We start from the raw sequence: 23,192 nt of genomic DNA on the forward strand, positions 1-23,192 counted from the left end.
ACTCTCTTGAAGAAAATATTCTTTCTTTTGCCTGATCATTATAACCTATTGCCTCTCGAGCAACGATTGGGAGTAAAGAGAACCAAATTCCCTCTGTGATTGGAGCCAGCAGTGCTAATGCGAGACCAACACAATATTCACTTCTATGGTGCTGCGTAAGGTAGAATTTATTGGTTCACTTGACCAAAATAATATTCACAGAGGTCTGGCTTTTTCACCATCATTGATGGTCCCATTGGTTGACCTCCAGCATATTCTGTCAACAGGCATATCATATTAATAGGCAATGACAGGTTCTAATAGTGGGACAATCTTCTAGGATCTTATGATAATACTACTCCATAATACTTCATGTCAATGGCATTAACTGTACAGTTTGATGATGTCGTACATCACAAAAGAGGTTTTCCAGGTTTTCAGACTGCAGATGATCAAGCCTGTTGAAATAAAATCCCCAATCATGTCACTAGGCTTCCTGAAAGTCATGCTTGATGGTAAGTGGTCTGCCTTACAAGGTTAAGAAAGAGGCATGGGTTATATTTCCCAGAATCCTCTAGTGGAGCATCAATGGCTACAAGTAGAGAACTCTTACTCCTTGACCCTTATCTTTTTTGTGCACACACATATCATCTACATTGTGGCAGCTTTGCCCAGGTCACTCGTCCTTCACAAGAAGACATCGCTAAAGCTACAATAGACACTGGAACAACAGAAAAAAACTAAATATAATTTCTGTGATTTATTTTCTGTTTTACATTTATAGATTACATTTTATACACCGATTTAGTTGTAAAAGGTTTTTGTTCTACTAATCTGAGCTTAGATAACCACAGGTTTAGGTTGTGTTCAATAGGAAAGAGAAAATCTCATATAATGCTGAGTCTAATGATAATTATATTATTCGGAATGAGCTTTAGGTTTTTGTTTATGTTGTCTCTTAATGCTTTTTATTGCTTACATTAGGTTTGTTGCGCTTCTATTGTAGTCTACAAATACATACATATGTATATACATATTTGAAATTTTATTTTCGACTAAGGTTTTTTGCTGTTTTCAGAATCCATTAGTTCTTCAGCCATGATATAAATAGCTTCTTAATGTAGTCACTGCGTTGTACGCAGCTGATGGCAGCGACGGGCCGCGGAAAGAAAGCCATAACAGAAATCACAATGCAATCCTTACATGTGTCTGCTAAAAATTGCTACCATTTTAAAAGCAAAGCTAATATTTCTTTATTGTGCCTACATTAGGCCTGTCACTGCTTGTGACAGGCAGAGCGCTAGAATTTGATATAATATGTATGTTATTTAATTCTTTTTACTAAAAGCGTCATAAACACGGCGAAAACTGCGGCCGGCTGAATACATTACTGTAAAAATTCAGTTTTCTTATTCAGAAGTCGGAGATAAAAAGATTCTTCGTTGCTTCAACCTCACGGTAAACCATAATTCTGCGCGACCCTTAAAATGCCTTTGAGTTTCTAAAACTAAGGCCCCATTCCCTAAATCACCGCAGCCTCTGTACGCCATTTCTTCCCGGCGGGTTTTATGATACTTCAGCATATCACTTCCCTTTTTTATATACTGTGCTGTTATAAAGTAATGGTTCTTTCATCTGCATTTTATCTCTAAGTAGTAAATTTTAATAGTTACTTAGGTCTACGGCACTCATGGAACTTTTAGCAGTGTATGAATTGGATACACCATAAAGATTAATGCCCAAGAATTTACATTGTTATAATGCCTCTCTCACTTTTCATAGCACCCTGAAGTTCCATTTTATGTTTGAAAATAGGATGGATTTTGACTTATAAAACTATTTGGGGAAAAACAAGTCTATGTATATCGTACATTATGTTGGAAGAGAGTCAAGGAATTATAGTTATACGTGCAACGCCATCTCATTGGTATTCCCAACAATTATGCTGGTGTAAGGCTTTTTTAGAGGACATAGCTTGTCCGGAGATATAGGATGAAACTGAAAATTACTTAAAGTCCAAATCTCGACATTATGGACTCTGTGTGAAATCACACAGAGAGACAGAAGGGTTTGAGCAAGACTTCATCCAAAGAAGATCTGTGGTAAGTTCTCTAAGATGTTTGAAACAACCTCCGTGTTGAGGTCCTTCAAAAACTTTGTACAATTGATGTTGTTTTGAAGGAAAAGGATGGTAACACCAAGTGTCGGTATTTATTTATTCATTCACTTTGCATATGTTTACTGAATGTGAAAGCACTCCTGGGCAAGATTCACAGCTTATACGAAGACATACAGTGGCTTAGTAAAGTGAGCATCATTTTATCTGAAATATTGTGATATATCTTTTCATGGGACAACTGTGGGATCATATAGAGTATTCATGGTACAACTTGTTTAAGAGTGTACATTTGGCTCACCCTAAAATTAACTTCAAGTGAGTACACACCTAAGAGAAAATGTGAAAGCTGTGCACAAGCAGCCGATTTCCCTCCCTCCGTTTCATTGACTTGTTAGTGTTAAGAAAGTCTCAGGTGTCAATTGGAAGAAGGTGTGGTAAATTTTGTGTTACCACTTTTTACCCTCTCTTATACTGGTTACTGAAGCCCAACATGGCATCTCATGGCAATGAATTCTAAGGATCTCTACAAAAAGATGTGCTGGGCTATATGCATATTGCCAAGATTTTGCAACTGAGACCATACAGTGATTTAACAAGAGAGGTTCCACTCAGAAAAGGACATGGCGAAAATTTAGTAAACATGATCCACCCATTGTTAAAAGGTGGGGGTTCAGCTTTTCAGTGTTCAGGGCAAAAGCCACACACTACATCAAAGTCATCTGCATGGCTGTCCTCCCAGAAGGAAGCCTCTCCTGAAGATGAGTCCACAGTTTCCGGAGGACAACACACCAGACTACACACTACACACATATAATCTCTTCCTCTGAGGGCACTGCGTCTACCAACTATAGTTCTTGCTCTTATTGAAATATATGTTTACAACGTGTTTTTATGTTTACAACGTGTTTTGGCTCTGGTCTGGAGCCTTCATCAGGTAAAAATGACATAAACTAATATACATATTAAAACTTTAAAACTGGTGTCACATGTTTAGGAAGTGACATCACAATGAAACGGATAGGTCAAAGGACCTTGCAGTATTTTCTCCTGTACTTCTTATAAAATTGCCCACTCAACTGTGACATATTAAACAACAGATACACAAATATAAATCATTTTATGATAAAACATCTTTTACAAAACAATGATTGCTTTCTCTGAGAGGAAATGACGTGCTGAGTGTTGCATTGTGTAAATGGTTGTCAAGCAACCACGGCGCTAAACTTGACAATTAGTTCCAGTTCAATCGTGATTGCAAATGTACCGTACATGTGCAGTACTTACTAAATGTTACTGTTATGAAGCGTTCTTTTTAATGAGTGACATTCAAAACTTTAAAAATGTGAAAAATCTGTCACAATCTATAAAAAAAAAAAAACTTTGAAGAATTATTATATTTTTATGATTAGAATATGGAAAATTCTTAATTTCATTTTCATTTACAGAGCTGTTCCATAAATAGAAATCATCTTAACAAGTATCTCATTTTTATTTCAATTTACTGTTAATAGTATAATATGAAAGATCTACAAACATTCTCCGATCCTTCTGTGCCTACAGTTTCTGCACAGACCTACTATTTACTCTGTGCTTTCTTGGTAATCGAATGCAAATTATCCATGAGTATGAGTATGTGTGCATGTGTACAGTCATGGCCATAAGTTTTGAGAATGATACAAATGTTAATTTTTACAAAACACATTTCAACTTCATTGCAGGCCTGCCTTAAAAGGAGCAGCTAACATTGTTTCAGTGATTGCTCCAGTAACACAGGTGTGGGTGTTGATGAGGACAGGGCTGGAGATCAATCTGTCATGATTAAGTAAGAATCACACCACTGGACACTTTAAAAGGAGGCTGGTGCTTGGCATCATTGTTTCTCTTCTGTTAACCATGGTTATCTCTAAAGAAACACGTGCAGTCATCATTGCACTGCACAAAACTGGCCTAACAGGGGAGAGCATCGCAGCTAGAAAGATTGCACCGCAGTCACCAATCTATCACATCATCAAGGAATTCAGGAGAGAGGTTCCATTGTTGCCAAAAAGACTCCAGGGCGCCCAAGAAGGACTAGCAAGCGCCAGGACCGTCTCTTAAAAGTGTTTCAGCTTGGGGATGTGGCTACCAGCAGTACAGAGCTTGCTCAGGAATGGCAGCAGGCAGGTGTGAGTGCATCTCCACGCACTGTGAGGCGGAGACTCTTGGAGCAAGGTCTGGTGTCAAGGATAGCAGCAAAGAAGCCACTTCTCTCCAGAAAAAATATCAGGGACAAACTGATATCCTGCAAAAGGTACAGGGAGTGGACTGCTGAGGACTGATGACTAAAGTCATTTTCTCTGATGAATCCCCTTCCATTGTTTGGAACATCTGGAAAACAACTTGTTCGGAGAAGACAAGGTGAGCAATGCCACCAGTATTGTCTCATGCCAACTGTAAAGCATCCTGCAACCATTCATGTGTGGGGTGGCTTCTCAGCCAAGGGAATCTGCTCTCTCATTCTTGCCTAAAAACACATCCATGAATAAAGAATGGTACCAGAATGTCCTCCAAGAGCAACTTCTCCCAACCGTACAAGAACAGTTTGGTGATCAACAATGCCTTTTCCTGCATGATGGAGCACCTTGCCATAAAGCAAAGGTGATAACTAAATGGCTCAAGGAATAAAACATAGAGATTTTGGGTCCATGGTCTGGAAACTCCCCAGATCTTAATCCCATTGAGAACTTGTGGTCAATCATCAAGAGACGGAGGGACAAACAAAAACCAACAAATTGTGACAAAATGCAGCAGTGATTGTGCAGGAATGGACGGCTATCAGTCAGGATTTGCTCCAGGAGGTGAGTGAGAGCTGCCAGGGAGAATTGCAGAGGTCCTGAAGAAGAAGGGCCAACACTGCAAGTATTGACTTACTGCAGTAACTCATTCTAACTGTCAATAAAAGCTTTTGTTACTCATAATATGATTGCACTTGTATTTCTGTATGTGATAAAAACATCTGACAAACCAGAGGGCAACAGATCATGGGAAAATATAATATTTGTGTCATTCATAAAACTTTTGGCCATGACTGTTTGCTGTGCATGCACTGTATGTGTACTGTATGTACCATATTGATGTATCCATGTATGTGTAAGTGTACTATCTATCATCTATCTATCTGTTATCCTTCTATATAAGGGTCTGTGTATGATGATTGTGGGCATTCACTGAATGTGTGAATCCATCTGTGGGTACATGTACTGCATTGTTTTGTCTGTATTATATGTGAGCATCTAGATATCATCTTTCTATATGAGTGTCTGTGTATGTGTGCATGTGCTGTAAGTGTCTGTATACTGTTTGGGCCAGATCTAACACAGTTGTCGCACACTAGTTTTAGTTTTGCAACCCAATGAGGATTGTTGCACCTGAATTATAACAAGCTGAAACCATCTGTGATGAGTTGAGTTCCTTCATCATGTTAATCACTTGTGAGTGCCGGCATGATTTTGTGACTAAACTTTATTTTAGGTGAAAAATATGCGCAATTCCTGGTGCTGTACTTACATGTGATCCTTCATGGGGGTAGCCTGGCCAGAATCACATGGGGGCAGCAGAAGATCAGCAGTGGGGGGTCCCCTCAAGGAAAAGTCACTGCTGAGGAAATCACTGGGTGCAGGGTGTTACACTCTTGGGAAATGTTATACTCATGCTGGGGTTTGCGGGAGCACTGCCCCCCTGTAATTCTGGCCAGGCTACCCCCATGCTGCCAAATATCTATCCGGAGTGAGCAAGGGGTGGGCTTTGGACAATACACTGGATCATGATGCATGGTGTAAGATACATCACTCACTTATGTAACAACTCTCATTGTAATAAAATAAATCAGTCCCCATCCATTGTATTCCCTTTCAAATATTCCTAAATATATGACCTAAGTGCTTGGTTCACATCCCAAATGTCTTAGCCAGTCACACGGTACATGTGGTCACCATGTTTGATATTAAAAACGTTGCTGTAGTTGCTCATTATGGAATAAAAAAGAATCACCTTTTCTTCCCAATTTGGAGTGCTGCCCGTTATTGGATTTTTATTACTGAAGAATCTGAGGCCCGATCCTAGGACGCCTGCACCCACCATAGTACATCAGATAGTGCTGCTGGATCTTTCTAGAAGCATGTTTGATATTAGCTTATTATACTACACACCTCTACTTCCCATACTTGTTCTGTCCTCCCAAATCTGCTGACGCTATTGTCTTCGGTCAGGGATGGGATACTCCTAGCATGAGAGAGATGATGGATTCAGGAGTCTTTAATAATCATTACTGCTGTTCATCTGATCCCCTTCCAGCAGCACTAAATGCATTAGCTATTAATCAATGAGTATTAAGTAAAAAAAAAAAAAAGCGAAAGTCTAGATTGTTGTTCGGCGCGTCTGCAGTACGTCAGGAGAGAAGAGATCTATAGCAGCAAAGACGAGCGCTTCTCCTACCTGACATGCAGTAAATGGTTTGATCCTCCAGAGGAAGGGGGGGATGTCGAGAACAGAAATCTGGATGCTGAAGGTATTCCCCTTGAAATGAAGCAACTTTGGTTCTTCCAGCAGCTGTCCACCTTGATGTCTCTCATCAGAAAGCACTTCCTACAACAGCAACAGGAGAAATCAATAAGAGGATGAACCCACAGGGTTTTATAAGGTGTTTGAGTGGCATTTGGAATAATGTCATCCTACTTGGCCGCTATATTAAAATGATCATAAAACGCATATAAAGACAAAAGAATAAAGCTATTAGTGTCAGCCGCGGCCACATTTTACTCCGGCTGTCGTTTTGCTGTAATGGAATGCAGGCAGAATCCTAATAACCGGCACACGGATCCATGATACACCTCAGCCTCCACTAAATCGGGTTATGGCGTGACAAACCTTGATATCATCTTTTATTACTGGGCAGATGTAGCAGGGCTGAATGTGTTATTCCACTGTGCACATTTATGTTTCTTGATAGCTTTTTAGATAATACACTGTAAGCAGGGGTGGATTTAGCATTCTAGGGGTTGCAAAAAAAGTTGTTACCACATTCCCCATCCCCTAATACACAGCTCTGTTTCAAGTGACTGGGTGAGAGTCTACTGTCTTCCTTTTCTGGTGTAGTTTAAAGCTATATTTAAGATTTTGGGGCACATTTACTTACCTGGTCCTACCGCAATCCCCGATCCGGACGTTCCGGCGAAGATGAAGTCCGGCGTGACTCACCAACATTGTGCGCCCGAGATCCTGCATATGTCACTTCCCCGCTTAGGTCCGCCGAAGTTCACCTTCTTCTTCCTGGTGTATGTGAGTACTGATCTTGTGACACAATTTGTGATGTTAAATCCCGCGCGTTGTCCGAATCCGTCAGATCGTCCGCCGGCCCGTCCCCCAATTTGTGTCGCATGAAAGCCGGCGCTGATGCACCAAAATCCAATCACGTGCGCTAAAAACCCCTGTTCAATGCGGCACAACATGGAAATCATCAGGAAACCCGATGAAAATACGGTCCGCGGACCCTTAGCAAATGAGCCCCTTTGTGTCTGGAAACCTTTGAAGCCCCCCACCATTGCATTAGACCCGCATGATCTAACGAGCGGCAAGGTATTGCAAGGTATTGCTTGGCTAAAGTGGGTTCTGTGATCCCCTCCAACTTCAGGTTGTGCCTTGTACTGGAGTGATGCAAGGAACCGCTGTAGGGTAAGTATGCATTCTTTCTCTTCTACCCCGACCTCCTTGGTGATTTTCTAGATTCCTGCAAAACCCCTTTCAGGCTCTTTTCACATCCCCATTGTCTGCTCTGGTTTTCTCTTTCATCATAGGGGCATAAAATTGAAAATGATAGCGAGTCTAATTCATGATGGACATCAATGATGACTATGAAATCTGCTGGGATACGTTATGATATCTATCATTTTATGGAGAAAGATAGAGCAGCATTCTGTAATGATGATAGACTCTCAACAGAACTGCTAACGCAGACTGAAGCCTGACCTGTCAGTATTTTGGTAATTCCAAAATATTTCCGAATTAAAAAGTAATTGTTCAAAGTTTGTAGCCTGCAGTCCATATTATATGTCTATAACCCAAAGTACATGATGAAGACTTGTATTACAAAGTATATAGAAACATTTGATATTACAATGCAGAATTCCCTCATAGCGGAGCTGAGGTTGTATATTTAGCTTGTCTTTCTGTCTTATGTAATGTTATGAGAAAAGAAAAATGGAGATCTTAAAATTGTAGTATGACAGACATGAATTTTCATTCACGATACTGCACATATGATCTTTAATGGATCATCTAGATGCAGATATGAAGTTTCTACTTCATTTCTTTAATTGTCACGAGAAAAAAATAATTGAATCATCCAGTATCCAGTATCTTTTGCTAGCTACACACAGAGATCATCACAGGACCTCCCAATCCACCCAGTATACAATCCATCCAGTATACACTCCATCCAGTATTGTTTCACAGACAAAGGTAGCACAGCCAGGGGACACAGCTACTTCAGGGACAGGCTAAACTGAGGAGGATACCAAAGAAACTGCTGGAAATAGGTAATGAAAGTAGTAGACAAAGTTGTCCTATCCCAAAAGCTATTGATTTATACATATTTATATCAGAGTTTTGCTTAAATGAGGACACAGTTAGATTTTTTAGAAAAAGTTGAAAAAGATAATTTGTAATGTGTCTCACTACCACCTCCACTCTGAATAGAGATGACCCTTGTTGCTGGAAACTAATAATTCAGCAGAGTTTTCAGAGTGAAAAGCAGGCTGAAGGATGATAAGAGCCATAGTAAGTGGAGAAGTAGGAGAAATAGCACTCTGCTCTAATTAGATATATTACAAGTAGGGATGAGCAGAAGTCTAGGTTTGGTGTTTGCTCACCCCCCCCCCCCCCACTGGTGACACAGCTTGAAGTGCAGAGAGATAGAGACAGCGAACGTTCTGCAGAATCACAGACTAGCATTGAGGGACTCATATTAAACAGGTGAACCCTTGTACCTCACTTTTCTTTCCAGGACACTTCTTATTCACAGATCTGCACAGACATTGCTCTTTTGCTAGCTACGCACAGAGATCATCACATGACCTCCCAATCCATCCAGTATATAAGATATTGGGGCACACTTACTTACCAGTCCGAGGCACGATGCGGACTCTCCGACGATGATGCACTGTGCCGCGATCCACGTAGATCCTGCGCCTGATATCCTGCATGTGTCGCTCCCCGCTCAGGTCCATTCAACTTCTTCTTCCCGTTGCATGTAAGTACTTGGCTTGCGACACAAATTTCAATGTTAAATCCTGCGCTTAGTCTGAATCCGTCGGATGGCCGACGGCCCGCCCCCAGATTTGTGTTGCGTGAAAGTAAATAAGCCCCTTTGTTTTACAGACATAGGTGGCGCAGCCAGTGGACACAGCTACTGCAGGGACAGGCTAAACTGAGGAGGATAGTAAAGAAGCTGGTGGTTATAGGTAACTAAAGCAGTAGACACAGTTGTCCTGCATTCCAAAAGCTATTGATTTGTGAACGAAAATATCGGAGTTTCGCTTGAATGAGGACACATTTTCCCAACAGCTTGTTTTTCCAACAAAAGAAAAAGTTGCAAAAACTTATATCTGTGTATGCTGGCAGAGAAACCTTCTGTCCAATGTAGACATATCCTAAATCTCTTGCATATCAGGCATATTATTTTCTGTGATAAGAAGCATGACTTGCCTATGGGCATACTTGCCAAATGTTGGCAACTCAAAGGTATAACTCCAGCAATAAATGATTTGGCTCTGAAATCGTTGCTATTTTTCAGAGTTGACAAGCTGCAAAATCAAATTATATTTTTGTTGCTTTTAAGAGGAAGCTGTCACTGTGAATCCTCAGCCTCCATTTACACAAATTTCTTCTTTGCGAGTATGAGAATTTATGAAATCCTTTTAATGAAATTCTATAGATGTGAAATGACAGGATACTCCTCTAACTCCATCAAAAAATCTAAATATAAGAAAAAGACTGAATACATGTAATAGTTTGACAGTGTAATTTACATACAAAATATGCTTAGCAAATGCTGGTAATTGTGCAAAAATGTCCATTTTACCAACTTCCTGTAAGCTTTTATAAGAGCATTTTTATTGTTCTAAAACAAAAGAGAAAGCTGAGCAAGTAACTACAGGATCAGACTACACACAGGGGTTGTTTGTAGTCTGATCCATGGAGATAAATAGATATGTATAGGTGATGTATAAATTAAATCTCAAAATATTTTTAAGCAATCCAACCTAAAAAATGTTGATCTACTTTATTTTAGATGCTTAAAATAAATACTTAATAATTGCAAAAGTGTGCATACCACATCTTTGAAGTCCCTAGGTCCAGTAAACTGACAAGTTTTGCCATTTGGATGTCCTGCCCCAATCATACTTTCCTTGTGCAACCACACTGGTATACAGCCGACTGCGCAAGAACTCCATGATCCCGCTTACTCAAGACTTGCAAACAGTGGGTTGACTTCAATGGCTGTCTGCAGATGAGCGGGCAAAACGAGGGAGATTCTTGCGAGTGGGGGTGTTTATAGGTAATGAGATGGAGCCATCCCATAGAGACCATAATGACCCTAATGAGCAGCTAAGTTGGGGCAGTCTAGTCTAGATGTACTTTAAGAAATAATGATAAAATCAAAAGTGGACATAAATAAGTATAGAAGTAGGGCATCCTAAGTATAGGTACTTATCATGATAACAGTTGAGAGGGGGGACAATATTCCCAAATGTAGGATTTTATCTCCTAAAAAATGATATTGATTGCTAGGGGTCATATTGATTGGGATATACTATTGATTTGAGTCTCAACAGAATGTCACATAACTTTCACTTTACTCTCCTATATTAGTATTCACCAATCCAGTATGATACCATATGACCATGTAGCTCTATGCTATCACCAACATCTCACTAGGTGTCATGACCCCTATAAGAGCTCAATATCATTTTTTTAGGCAATAAAATCCTACATTCGGGAATATCGTCCCCCCTCTCAACAATTATCATGATAAGGACCTATACTTAGGATGCCCTACTTCTATACTTATTTATGTCCACTTTTACATCATCAGGGAATGGCAATCCTAGGGAAAATGACAGCACACATGTGCCATCAGCATTTAAATTTAATATACAGCTCTGTCGGCACAAATTGTAAAACACCAGCTGCCAACATTTAAGGGGCTAACGCCAACAATATGTGCCAGTAACCAGGGGTTGTTCACGGTTGGGTACCTGAATCAAACTGTTGTTCAAAGTTTGGCAAAATTCTACAAACCAGAATAGTTCTGCTCATCACTACTGCTGAGTAAAGCTGATCTGTGAGGGATATGGGTATTTATACCACCACCAATATGATGATAAGGACCTAAAATTGAGGAAGGTCATCCATATTTTTAGATAAAATAAATCACTGTACGGTGAAAGCTTACAATGTCAGGAGAACCAGTGTATTCTTCACGTCATCCTTAATGACCCAGACACTTAAACTTCATCCCTGAAAACATTCACATATTATGAGCTATTGTCAAAATCAGTAAAATGGGCCATCACTGACTTCCACATTCATTAGCATGTTGCTTGACTGGGCTTTGTAAGTTCATCTTTCTGTTTCCAGAATGTGATTTAAGAGAATAGTTTTTTTTCTTTAAAAAAACAAATGTGACTAAAAAAGCAATTAAAACTGCTCAAAATAACACTTCCTGAACTACGCGGTAAACATTTCGGAAGCCTAATTAACCTCCTTGTTGTTTTTTTTTTTCCCGAGCTTGTGCAAGGTAATCACCACACATTTGTTTCCATAGTTTGCAAATACTATTCCTCGGAGCTGAAGCTATTTCAGGGGTGAAGACAGCTGCAGTACATTATGTTTATCCCGATAGCTTACAGGTATGTACAATACTAGGTCATATAGAGTAACCAGAATGTGCATCAGAGAACCGGCGTCTTTAGGAAAGGACACGGCGCATCGGAAACATAGATCATTTTTGGAAAGTGAGCAATTGCTATGTTTGACACTCTCATTTTATTATAAGAACAAAGGCAGAGGATTCGCTTTGATTTGTCCTTCATATGATCAACCTGATGAGACTGAAACGTTGTCCTTTTGTCTCCGATTAAAATGAATGCAATTTTCAGGCTGGAAAAGTGTTCCTTCTCCTCTTTCACAGTCTGTGCTCTCTGTAGCATCTCCAATGATTATACTGCTTGATCATTTTTAGAGGGTACGGGGAGGAGGACACCTTTTTGCTCCAGAAATCTTTCCCGGTGCTTAATTTTTTTTTACGCCCAATCTCTACTTCCAGAGAATAAATTACACGAGGATCATCAAAATAGAAAAATTGAGAGTGGCTGTGTGTATAGAAGCATATAAGATATTATTCCTCTCATCTATACACAGGCATCAGGTGTGAAGAACCAAATTTCAAAGTCGTGTACTGGTTCCACCCTTGCCAAACATTATTGTACCTTTTTTTCAGTTTTTGGTGTCTCTTCTATGAACAACTGGATCCTAGAAAGGAAACTACTCAGCGCATAAACTCTCATTTGCAAATTTTAATCACAGACTCGCTGATAGAAACTGAATGCAATCTCATTTGAATTGCACGGTGTCAAAATTTGTTAAAATCCATGTGATCTTGTGACTTTTCAAGCTGTATGAGGCTGCGTAATCTCATCTTGGAAGAAGAAATAGGCTTTGCGTTATGTGTTGATTTGATGTAAGTAGTTTTATTATGCTTTATTATGTAGCCGTACACCTTCAATAGCTGTCAGACAAAAACTCATTCATGTTCACTTTTGTAAACACATGAATGTTCAGCTTGAGGGTTGTATTTAGAATGGGCAGAGGTGAGATAGTGGCTGCAAAGTACCTCTAGCATTGGCCAGTCTCCTCTTAAAGATAAAGTGGGATTCAATGGGGCACATTTACTAAGGGTCCATTGGACGCACTTTCGTAGGGTTTCCTGAATATTTCCGTTTTGTGCCGAATTGCCCCGGGATTTTGGCTTGCACGCGACAGATATCGGGGGGTGTGGCCGTTGGACAACCCAACGGATTCAGACAAACCACGGAATTTAAAAAAGGTTTTGTGTCGCAAGATCAAGCACTCACATGCACCAGGAAGAAGCAGATGAACTCCGGCGGACCTTGGCGCAGCAGCGACACAAGAAGGAACTTGGACGCACGTTCTTAGTGAATCGCACCGGACCTGAATCCACATTGGACAACGCACCGCGGGGTCGCAATGGAACCGGATAAGTAAATCTGCCCCATTATGTCTGATCCTTCTAATTCTTGCCAGGTTAGGTTTTTCAGATCTTGCCAAAATTGGTCTTTTATATGTATGATATTTTTTTGCTCAATTCATAGCAGCTTTGTACATAAGCTACATGTAAGAGATTCCCCAGACCCATGTGACTACAGGCAACCCCCAGGTTACGTACAAGAAAGGTTCTTTGGTATTGTTCTTAAGTTGACTTTTTAAGTCAGAACTGATATATTTTATAATTGTAATTGGATTTTCAAAATTTTGTGCTGTCATGGGAACAAGGATCATCAATAAAGCTTCATTACAGACACCTTACAGCTGATCATTGCAGCCTGGCACTAAAGTAAAACATCCAGAGAGCTTCACCAGAGGTCACAGTGGGTAGAGAGGTCTGTCTGTAACTAGGTGTCATCTGTAATTTGGGTGTCGGGGACCGCCTGTATTCTGAATGTCTGCCATTAACTTTTATCATGTGATCCATTTTTTTCTGAATCTTTCTAAAAAAGATAGTTTCATATCTTTCCAACACAATTGAAAAACACTATGCTAAGTCAATTACTGACTCTATGAGAGGCATGTATCAAACTTAAATTTTTGAGACTTCTCATAGAGGTTGTGTCCATTTGGAACTTTTGTTAGCACCTAAAACAGTCTCTCTTCAAGGTTTGCCATTGTCTAGTTTTCTGCAGTTTTCCCTCAGTTATCACCTGAATACAGATGTGAAAGTCACATATTTTGCCGCAAATCTTCGGCTGCCCCTGACCAGGCTTAGAAATTAGTTGGGGAACTGCTTGTGATTTTTGGAGACTTTTTGAAACTTTTGTTTTAAAAAGTCACAAATTCACTACAGCCCTAATGCCACATGTATCAATACATCTGATCAGCAAAAAAGCCATGAAAAGTGTCAAAACAAAGACAGACAAAGACAGACTTATGATACATGTCCCCCTTTGTATACCAAATGGTCACTATTTTAACATAAACGTGGCTATTGAAGTTTAGGAGTTGGTAAAGTTCCCTGCATTATAAGAAAATAAAATCTATATCCATAATGTTAGAAATCACTAGTTTGATTTATATGTAAATGACATGAATATGTCCACAATTTCTACTGCTACTAAACTTGCTCAGTTTCACTTCCTGAGCTCTCCCCTTGATTACTGTTTTTTTCTTCCCAGTTAAACTGGGCAAGAGAGGGACGACCAAAATTCCTGGCCACCGCCATGAAACACTAAAATACATACAGTATAAAACAAAAAAACTAATTTTCTATTCCATAACTTGACCCTCTGAGCTCAAACACAGGAGAAGGGACCAGACCATTGGTCATATCCCTCTTACAACTGTTAAGGAGGCATAAAATTTCAGGGGATTTGGTGATAAGGGGTAAAGCAATAATATATTATGCCATTTTATCTTTATTTCAGCCCCCAGCTTATTTGTACTTCATGTAAACTTTGTGATCTTAAATAAATAAAAGTTGAACTTCCAACAATAATCTTAGATGTTTAGTAGAACTTTTCCACTATATTTGCGTTCATACATTTGAGATAACCGAAACAAATATTTGACCATAACCAAATGTTATAGACTTAGAAATGTAGAGGTTCTTACCTGGAATGCACATGGGGTGTTGTCGATACAGTAAACCCTCAGGTTATAATCCAAGGAATTGCAGGACATGCAGCCAAACACAGCTACTTTGAGCTGCTTAACTGCACAGTCTGTGAGAGGTTCCCCCACCAAAGCATAAGTACCAAAGCTGTCCATTAATATATGGCAAGCAAAGGGATCCAAAAGGCAGTAAAAGGAAGTGGTTTCATCATCAGTGGACATTACTTCCTGAAGAAGAGATAAAGAGCTAGGTTCAGTTTTCTTATAATTCCAACTTTACATACATTACATAGAGTTTATTGCATTGGTCATTTAATCAAGTACTCATTGACATGATAAAAGATGATGAAAAATCTGTTATAAAATAAGAAATTTGGCAAATTTTGTGTCCATAATTTTCAAGGAACCTATGGTGCATGAACCATTGGTCTCCATATGCACCATAAACCTTAGTGTTCACTACATAAGATATGTACCCAACCTCATTTCCAGGGACCTGCCCATGTGCAGAATGATCATAAGTATTCTTCCCTTGAAGAAGGAAAGCTCACTGAAAAAGCTGACAGTGTTTGAGTCTCCTAGCAGAGGATTCTCCAGAGGATCCAAGCTCGTCCAGCAGAAGACAACCAAGTTTGGAGGCTATAAAACAGTGGTGGTGAACCTATGGCATGGGTGCCAGTGGTGGTGAACCTATAGCATGGGTGCCAGAGGTGGCACTCAGAGCCCTCTCTATGGGCACCTGCGCCATCACCCCAGGACAGAGTTTGCCAGACAGGACTCGAGGCCTCTTGCAGACCGAGGAAGCCCAGGACCCTAGAAGGAAGCTACAATGATAATCCAAACTTCTTCTCCTTTTTTCTACTGTATTGGTGTGATCAGGTGCCAATACAGTATAAACTCCCTGACAGAGCAGGGAGTAATACATTATTGCTTAAATTGTTGCATCGGCGAAAAATAGGTGGGTTTTGGTTGTAGTTTGGGCACTCGGTGTCTAAAAGGTTTGCCAGCACTGCTATAAGCGTCTGTTTTCTAGTGACTGATCGTGGTTGGGCCCCCAAAATAATTGTATCTGACGGGCACATGACCCGATGTCCAACACTAGTGTCCAATAGATGATGTTAGCAGCATCATCCACACCAAAACAAAGGAACAGGCTTGGTTATGATTCATAATGACAGCCATAACATTCAGATTCAACTCAAAGGAAGGTTGTTTTCCGAAAGTTATGGGCACTTATGGATATCAATAGATAAATGTTTAAAAAGGTTTCTTTTTATTGGGGAACCTTGCTGATATTTTGTAACTCCACATTCTTTCCTTTTTTAGACTAGTCCAAATATGTGGTAAAAATAGTATAGTGACATAGTATAGGCTACGCAGGGTTTTTGTGTTGTCATTGCAGTGAGTCTGCACAGGAGCTGTGTACACAAAAGTATAAAATCTTTTTAACATTAAGATTATTACTGTAAATCTACTTAATTTTCTATTTTAGATATATTGGAAAGAAAAAAAAACGTGGCATATTTTGTTTCCTATGAGCATCACCCACTGCTCAATTCATTGGACTATATTCCGCTCTATCTGTTGGCAATAATTTTTTATACTACACAAAAAATATTTATAACGTAGCAACCAACTGGAAAGAATTATGTTGTGATCCTGGACTACTGATGCAGAAAAATATTACCTCAGCGGAAACATCAGGTTTTGTGAGATAGCTACAACTCATAATTTCATAGGTTGGATGGCACATGCTGTACATAATCTGCTGAAATAAGTCTGTACTTCAAACTTGTGTTCAAAGAGATAAGATTTTTTTATTATTTTAGTGATTTCTTTTTCATTTAGATTTTTTTTAACATAATTGTTTAAATCTTTGCTGTTTACATGAAGTCTTTTAAATAAATTGATGCAAAAGTATCATGGCTGGCGATCCAGATTTTTGGTACATGGCCCATTTTGAGTCACTTTTCGGCATGGTGGGGAAAAAGGCGAGCTAGGTTATAGGCCAGACCTTGCATTAGTTTCAATTCTGGCACACATGAGTTGCTATGAGGTTGGAACCTCTTAGTAATTTTGGCATGTTGAACATCAGGTGTAAAACTTGCACAGCCCCTAAAATATCACATTTATTGTAGGGGCTGACTCGTTCAGGTTCCCCAAGTTCAGCCAATCCTCGAATGGGTGTTACCTGACATTAACGCCTGCTACGGGCGGGTGTTACCTGACAGTAACGCCCGCTACTGGTTCTGGTACCAATTACCAATTACCAATGCCGCTCTAAAATCCAGTGGCGGCATTTGAAATCCAGTAGAGCGGTCCACTCATCACAATTTAAAGGGAACCTGTCACCAGGAGACCTATTTTTAGAACACCCCTAGTCCCCACAGAGCATAGTTCATACACTGCCAAAGAAAAAAAGATATGTTATATAGTACCTTTCAATGCCATGTGCTCTGTGATTAGGCACTTGTCCCCTGGGAGTGGCTATAGAGGAGCAGTGCCCCCCCACCGTTGGGAGACCGCTACTCCAGGTGTCCCTTTCAAATATATGAAAATGCCCATCACTTGGCTTAGCGACACCCCCTGCTTATCTATTGCCACTTCCAAGTAAAGGGAGTTATTCATATATTTATAAAGGGCACATGGAGGAGCGGTGGGAGGAAACTGCTCCTCTATAGCCATTCCCAGGTGCCTAGTGCAACACTCATGATTGGTGCTGGACCTTTGGGAGTCCAAATACCAAACCCAAACTTCTGGCTTAAGTCTGGGTTCAGGATTAGAGATGAGCGAACATGCTCGTCCGAGCTTGATGCTCGGTCGAGCATTAGGGTACTCGAAACTGCTCGTTACTCGGACGAATACTTCGCCCGCTCGAGAAAATGGCAGCTCCCGCCGTTTTGCTTTTTGGCGGCCAGAAACAGAGCCAATCACAAGCCAGGAGACTCTGCACTCCACCCAGCATGACGTGGTACCCTTACACGTCGATAGCAGTGGTTGGCTGGCCAGATCAGGTGACCCTGGGATAGACTAGCCGCTGGCCGCGCTGCTCGGATCATTCTGTCTCTGGATGCCGCTAGGGAGAGAGCTGCTGCTGGTCAGGGAAAGCGTTAGGGTGTTCTATTAGCTTACTGTTAGGCAGGAGTGATTCTCAAAGAACCCAACAGCCCTTCTTAGGGCTACAATAACGTTCTACTTTTTTTATTTTAATTTGCATCTTTTACCATTTTGTGAGGAATTAGCAGGGGGACTTGCTACCGTTGTGTTTAGCTCTTAGTGGCACACATATCCATAGCAAAGACCGAAGTGGGAAAATTCAGTAGGGGTTGGATTTCTATTAGGCAATAACTCAGTGTCATCTCATCTGGCATAGTAGTGTGCTTCCTTTGATACTTGGCTAGAAAATAGCCATAGGAGAATACAAACAGCTTCTTGAAGCCTACAGTAGCGTTCTATATATTTGATTTCTGGTTGATCTGCTGGTGGCTGTAGTTTCTGCAGTGCATGTACTTGCCAATTCTGAGCAATTTGTAGTGAGACTTGCGACCGCTGTGTTCTGCGCTTAGTGGCGCACATATCCATAGCAAAGGCCGAAGTGGCAAAATTCAGTAGGGGTTGGATTTCTATTAGGCAATAACTCAGTGTCATCTCATCTGGCATAGTAGTGTGCTTCCTTTGATACTTGGCTAGAAAATAGCCATAGGAGAATACAAACAGCTTCTTGAAGCCTACAGTAGCGTTCTATATATTTGATTTCTGGTTGATCTGCTGGTGGCTGTAGTTTCTGCAGTGCATGTACTTGCCAATTCTGAGCAATTTGTAGTGAGACTTGCGACCGCTGTGTTCTGCGCTTAGTGGCGCACATATCCATAGCAAAGGCCGAAGTGGCAAAATTCAGTAGGGGTTGGATTTCTATTAGGCAATAACTCAGTGTCATCTCATCTGGTATAGTAGTGTGCTTCCTTTGATACTTGGCTAGAAAATAGCCATAGGAGAATACAAACAGCTTCTTGAAGCCTACAGTAGCGTTCTATATATTTGATTTCTGGTTGATCTGCTGGTGGCTGTAGTTTCTGCAGTGCATGTACTTGCCAATTCTGAGCAATTTGTAGTGAGACTTGCGACCGCTGTGTTCTGCGCTTAGTGGCGCACATATCCATAGCAAAGGCCGAAGTGGGAAAATTCAGTAGGGGTTGGATTTCTATTAGGCAATAACTCAGTGTCATCTCATCTGGCATAGTAGTGTGCTTCCTTTGATACTTGGCTAGAAAATAGCCATAGGAGAATACAAACAGCTTCTTGAAGCCTACAGTAGCGTTCTATATATTTGATTTCTGGTTGATCTGCTGGTGGCTGTAGTTTCTGCAGTGCATGTACTTGCCAATTCTGAGCAATTTGTAGTGAGACTTGCGACCGCTGTGTTCTGCGCTTAGTGGCGCACATATCCATAGCAAAGGCCGAAGTGGCAAAATTCAGTAGGGGTTGGATTTCTATTAGGCAATAACTCAGTGTCATCTCATCTGGCATAGTAGTGTGCTTCCTTTGATACTTGGCTAGAAAATAGCCATAGGAGAATACAAACGGCTTCTTGAAGCCTACAGTAGCGTTCTATATATTTGATTTCTGGTTGATCTGCTGGTGGCTGTAGTTTCTGCAGTGCATGTACTTGCCAATTCTGAGCAATTTGTAGTGAGACTTGCGACCGCTGTGTTCTGCGCTTAGTGGCGCACATATCCATAGCAAAGGCCGAAGTGGCAAAATTCAGTAGGGGTTGGATTTCTATTAGGCACTAACTCAGTGTCATCTCATCTGGCATAGTAGTGTGCTTCCTTTGATACTTGGCTAGAAAATAGCCATAGCAATAGGATAGGATTGTTTGGTTTTAAAAACTCAAAAAAAAACAAAAAACACAAAAAAAAAAAAAAAAACACAAAAAAACACAAAAAAAAACAAAAAGAAGTAAAAAAAAAAAAAAAGTTATAACTCTCATTTTAAAAATGTTTAACCCGAGGGCTAGGGGTAGAGGACGAGGGCGGGGACGTGGGCGTCCAACTACTGCAGGGGTCAGAGGCCGTGGTCCTGGGCGGGGTGAGACACCACCTGCTGATGAGGGAGCAGGGGAACGCCGCAGAGCTACACTCCCTAGGTTCATGTCTGAAGTTACTGGGACTCGTGGTAGAGCACTGTTGAGGCCAGAACAGTGCGAACAGGTGATGTCGTGGATTGCTGACAATGCTTCGAGCAATTTGTCCACCACCAGTCAGTCTTCCACGCAGTCCACCCATGTCACCGAAATCCCCACTCCTCCAGCTCCTGCACCTCAGCCTCCTCCCCCCCAGTCTGCCCCCTCCCAGGAAAATTTGGCATTTGAACCGGCATACTCTGAGGAACTGTTTTCTGGACCCTTCCCACAGTCACAAACCACTTGTCCGGTTGCTGCTGAGCAATTTTCCGATGCCCAGGTTTTCCACCAGTCACAGTCTGTGGGTGATGATGACCTTCTTGACGTAGTGGAAGTGTGTAAAGAGGTGTCCGACGATGAGGAGACACGGTTGTCAGACAGTGGGGAAGTTGTTGTCAGGGCAGGAAGTCCGAGGGGGGAGCAGACTGAGGGATCGGAGGATGATGAGGTGACAGACCCAAGCTGGGTTGAGAGGCCGGGTGAACACAGTGCTTCTGAGACGGAGGAGAGTCCTCGACCTGAACAGGTTGGAAGAGGCAGTGGTGGGGCCAGACGGAGAGGCAGGGCCAGAGCTGGTGCATCAGCGCCACTGTCAACTAGTGAAGCTCCCGTGGTGAGGGCTCTTGCGGCGAGGGCTAGATCTTCAGAAGTGTGGAGGTTCTTTAAGGAAACACCGGATGACCGACGGACTGTGGTGTGCAACATTTGCCAAACCAGGCTCAGCAGGGGTTCCACCACTACTAGCTTAACTACCACCAGTATGCGCAGGCATATGAATGCTAAGCACCCCACTCAGTGGCAACAAGCCCGTTCACCTCCGGCCGTGCACACCACTGCTCCTTCCCCTGTGTCAGCTGCTAGTCAGCCCCCTGCCCAGGACCCTGGCACAAAAACCCCATCGTCGCCTCCACGATCCTCCACAGCATCCACCAGCGTTCAGCTCTCCATACCCCAGACGCTGGAGCGGAAACGCAAATATAGTGCAACCCACCCGCACGCCCAAGCCCTTAATGTGCACATCTCCAGATTGCTTAGCCTGGAGATGCTGCCCTATAGGCTAGTAGAGACCGAGGCCTTTCGCAACCTCATGGCGGCGGCCGCCCCTCGGTATTCGGTCCCCAGCCGCCACTACTTTTCCCGATGTGCAGTCCCAGCCCTGCACCAGCACGTGTCAGACAACATCATCCGTGCCCTGACCAACGCCGTTTCTGACAAGGTCCACCTGACCACGGACACGTGGACGAGTGCTGCCGGGCAGGGCCACTATATATCGCTGACGGCACATTGGGTTAACTTGGTGGAGGCTGGGACCGAGTCTGACACTGGGGCTGCTCATATACTGCCGACGCCGAGGATTGCGGGGCCTACCTCGGTCCAGGTGTTTCAGGCCTACTATGCCTCCTCCTCCTCCCACCCCTCCTCCACCTCCTCCTCCGAACTACCATCCGTGGGCACGGCGCCATCAGTCGGTAGCTCTAGGCACAGCAGCAGTGCCGTCGCTAAGCGACAGCAGGCGGTGCTCAAACTGCTGAGCCTAGGCGACAAAAGGCACACCGCCCAAGAGCTATTACAGGGCATCACGGCGCAGACTGATCTGTGGCTGGCACCGCTGAACCTCAAGCCGGGAATGGTTGTGTGTGACAACGGCCGTAACCTGGTGGCGGCTCTGCAACTCGGCAGACTGACACATGTGCCATGCCTGGCCCATGTGTTAAATCTGATAGTGCAGCGTTTCCTCAAGACATACCCCAATCTGTCTGATTTGCTCACGAAGGTGCGCCGCATCTGTGCGCATTTCAGGAAGTCCAGCCCAGATGCTGCCACTCTCAGGGCAGCGCAGCGCCGCCTCCAACTGCCCGCTCACCGACTGTTGTGCGACGTGCCCACGAGGTGGAATTCAACACTGACCATGTTATCCAGAGTTTACCAGCAGCGCAGAGCGATTGTAGACTGCCAGATGTCAACTTCCACCAGAACTGGTAGTCAGGTCAGTCAGCTTCCTCAAGTCTACAATGAGGAGTGGACGTGGATGTCTGATATCTGTCAGGTGCTGAGTAACTTTGAGGAGTCAACACAGATGGTCAGTGGCGATGCCGCCATCATCAGCCTCACCATCCCGCTGCTTGGCCTGTTGAAAAACTCTCTGGTCAGCATGAAGTCGGAAGCTTTGCGCTCGTCACAAGAGACGGGGGAAGAATATTCCCTTGTTGATAGCCAAAGCACCCTGAGGTCTGTTTCTCAGCGCATATCGGAGGAGGTGGAGGTGGAGGAGGATGAGGAGGAAGAGGAGGAGAATGTTGGCGAGACACAAGAGGGGACCATTGTTGAGTCCTTCACTGTTCAGCGTGTATGGGCAGAAGAAGAGGAGTTGGAGGAGTTGGAGGAGGAGGAAATGGACAGTCAGGCCAGTGAGGGGAGTGAATTCTTACGCGTTGGTACTCTGGCGCATATGGCAGATTTCATGCTAGGCTGCCTATCCCGTGACCCTCGCGTTCAAAGAATTTATTCCAGCACCGATTACTGGGTGTTCACTCTCCTGGACCCACGGTACAAGCAAAATCTTCCCACTCTCATTCCTGGAGAGGAAAGGAGTGTGAGAATGCATGAATACCAGCAGGCCCTGGTGCACAAGCTGAAACAGTATTTCCCTTCTGACAGCGCTAGCGGCAGAGTGCGTAGTTCTGCGGGACAAGTAGCGAGGGAGAGTAGGCGAGCAGGCAGCTTGTCCAGCACTGGCAAGGGTACGCTTTACAAGGCTTTTGCCAGCTTTATGTCACCCCAGCAAGACACTGTCACCTGTCCCCAGTCTCGGCAGAGTAGGGCTGATCTTTACAGAAAGATGGTGAGGGAGTACGTAGCTGACCATACCATCGTCCTAAATGATCACACAGCTCCCTACAACTACTGGGTTTCAAAGCTGGACATGTGGCACGAACTGGCGCTGTACGCCTTGGAGGTTCTTGCCTGCCC

The 23,192-nt window shown here is 42.6% G+C and overlaps 1 protein-coding gene across 3 annotated transcripts in view; it reads right to left on the reverse strand.

Annotated features, from left to right (window-relative positions):
- The window catches only part of UNC5D (unc-5 netrin receptor D), a 448,185-nt gene that overhangs the window by 40,207 nt on the left and 384,786 nt on the right, over positions 1–23,192 (reverse strand). For all 3 annotated transcript variants that reach the window (XM_072148810.1, XM_072148811.1, XM_072148812.1), the window contains 2 exons: positions 15,041–15,268; positions 6,572–6,721 (listed from right to left, as the gene is read on the reverse strand). In XM_072148810.1, the coding sequence (XP_072004911.1) occupies positions 6,572–6,721; positions 15,041–15,268 (378 nt within the window). The remainder of the gene's footprint in view (positions 1–6,571; positions 6,722–15,040; positions 15,269–23,192) is intronic.

This window comes from Engystomops pustulosus, chromosome 4 (assembly GCF_040894005.1).
Source record: "Engystomops pustulosus chromosome 4, aEngPut4.maternal, whole genome shotgun sequence".
Classification (NCBI taxonomy): Eukaryota; Metazoa; Chordata; class Amphibia; order Anura; family Leptodactylidae; genus Engystomops; species Engystomops pustulosus.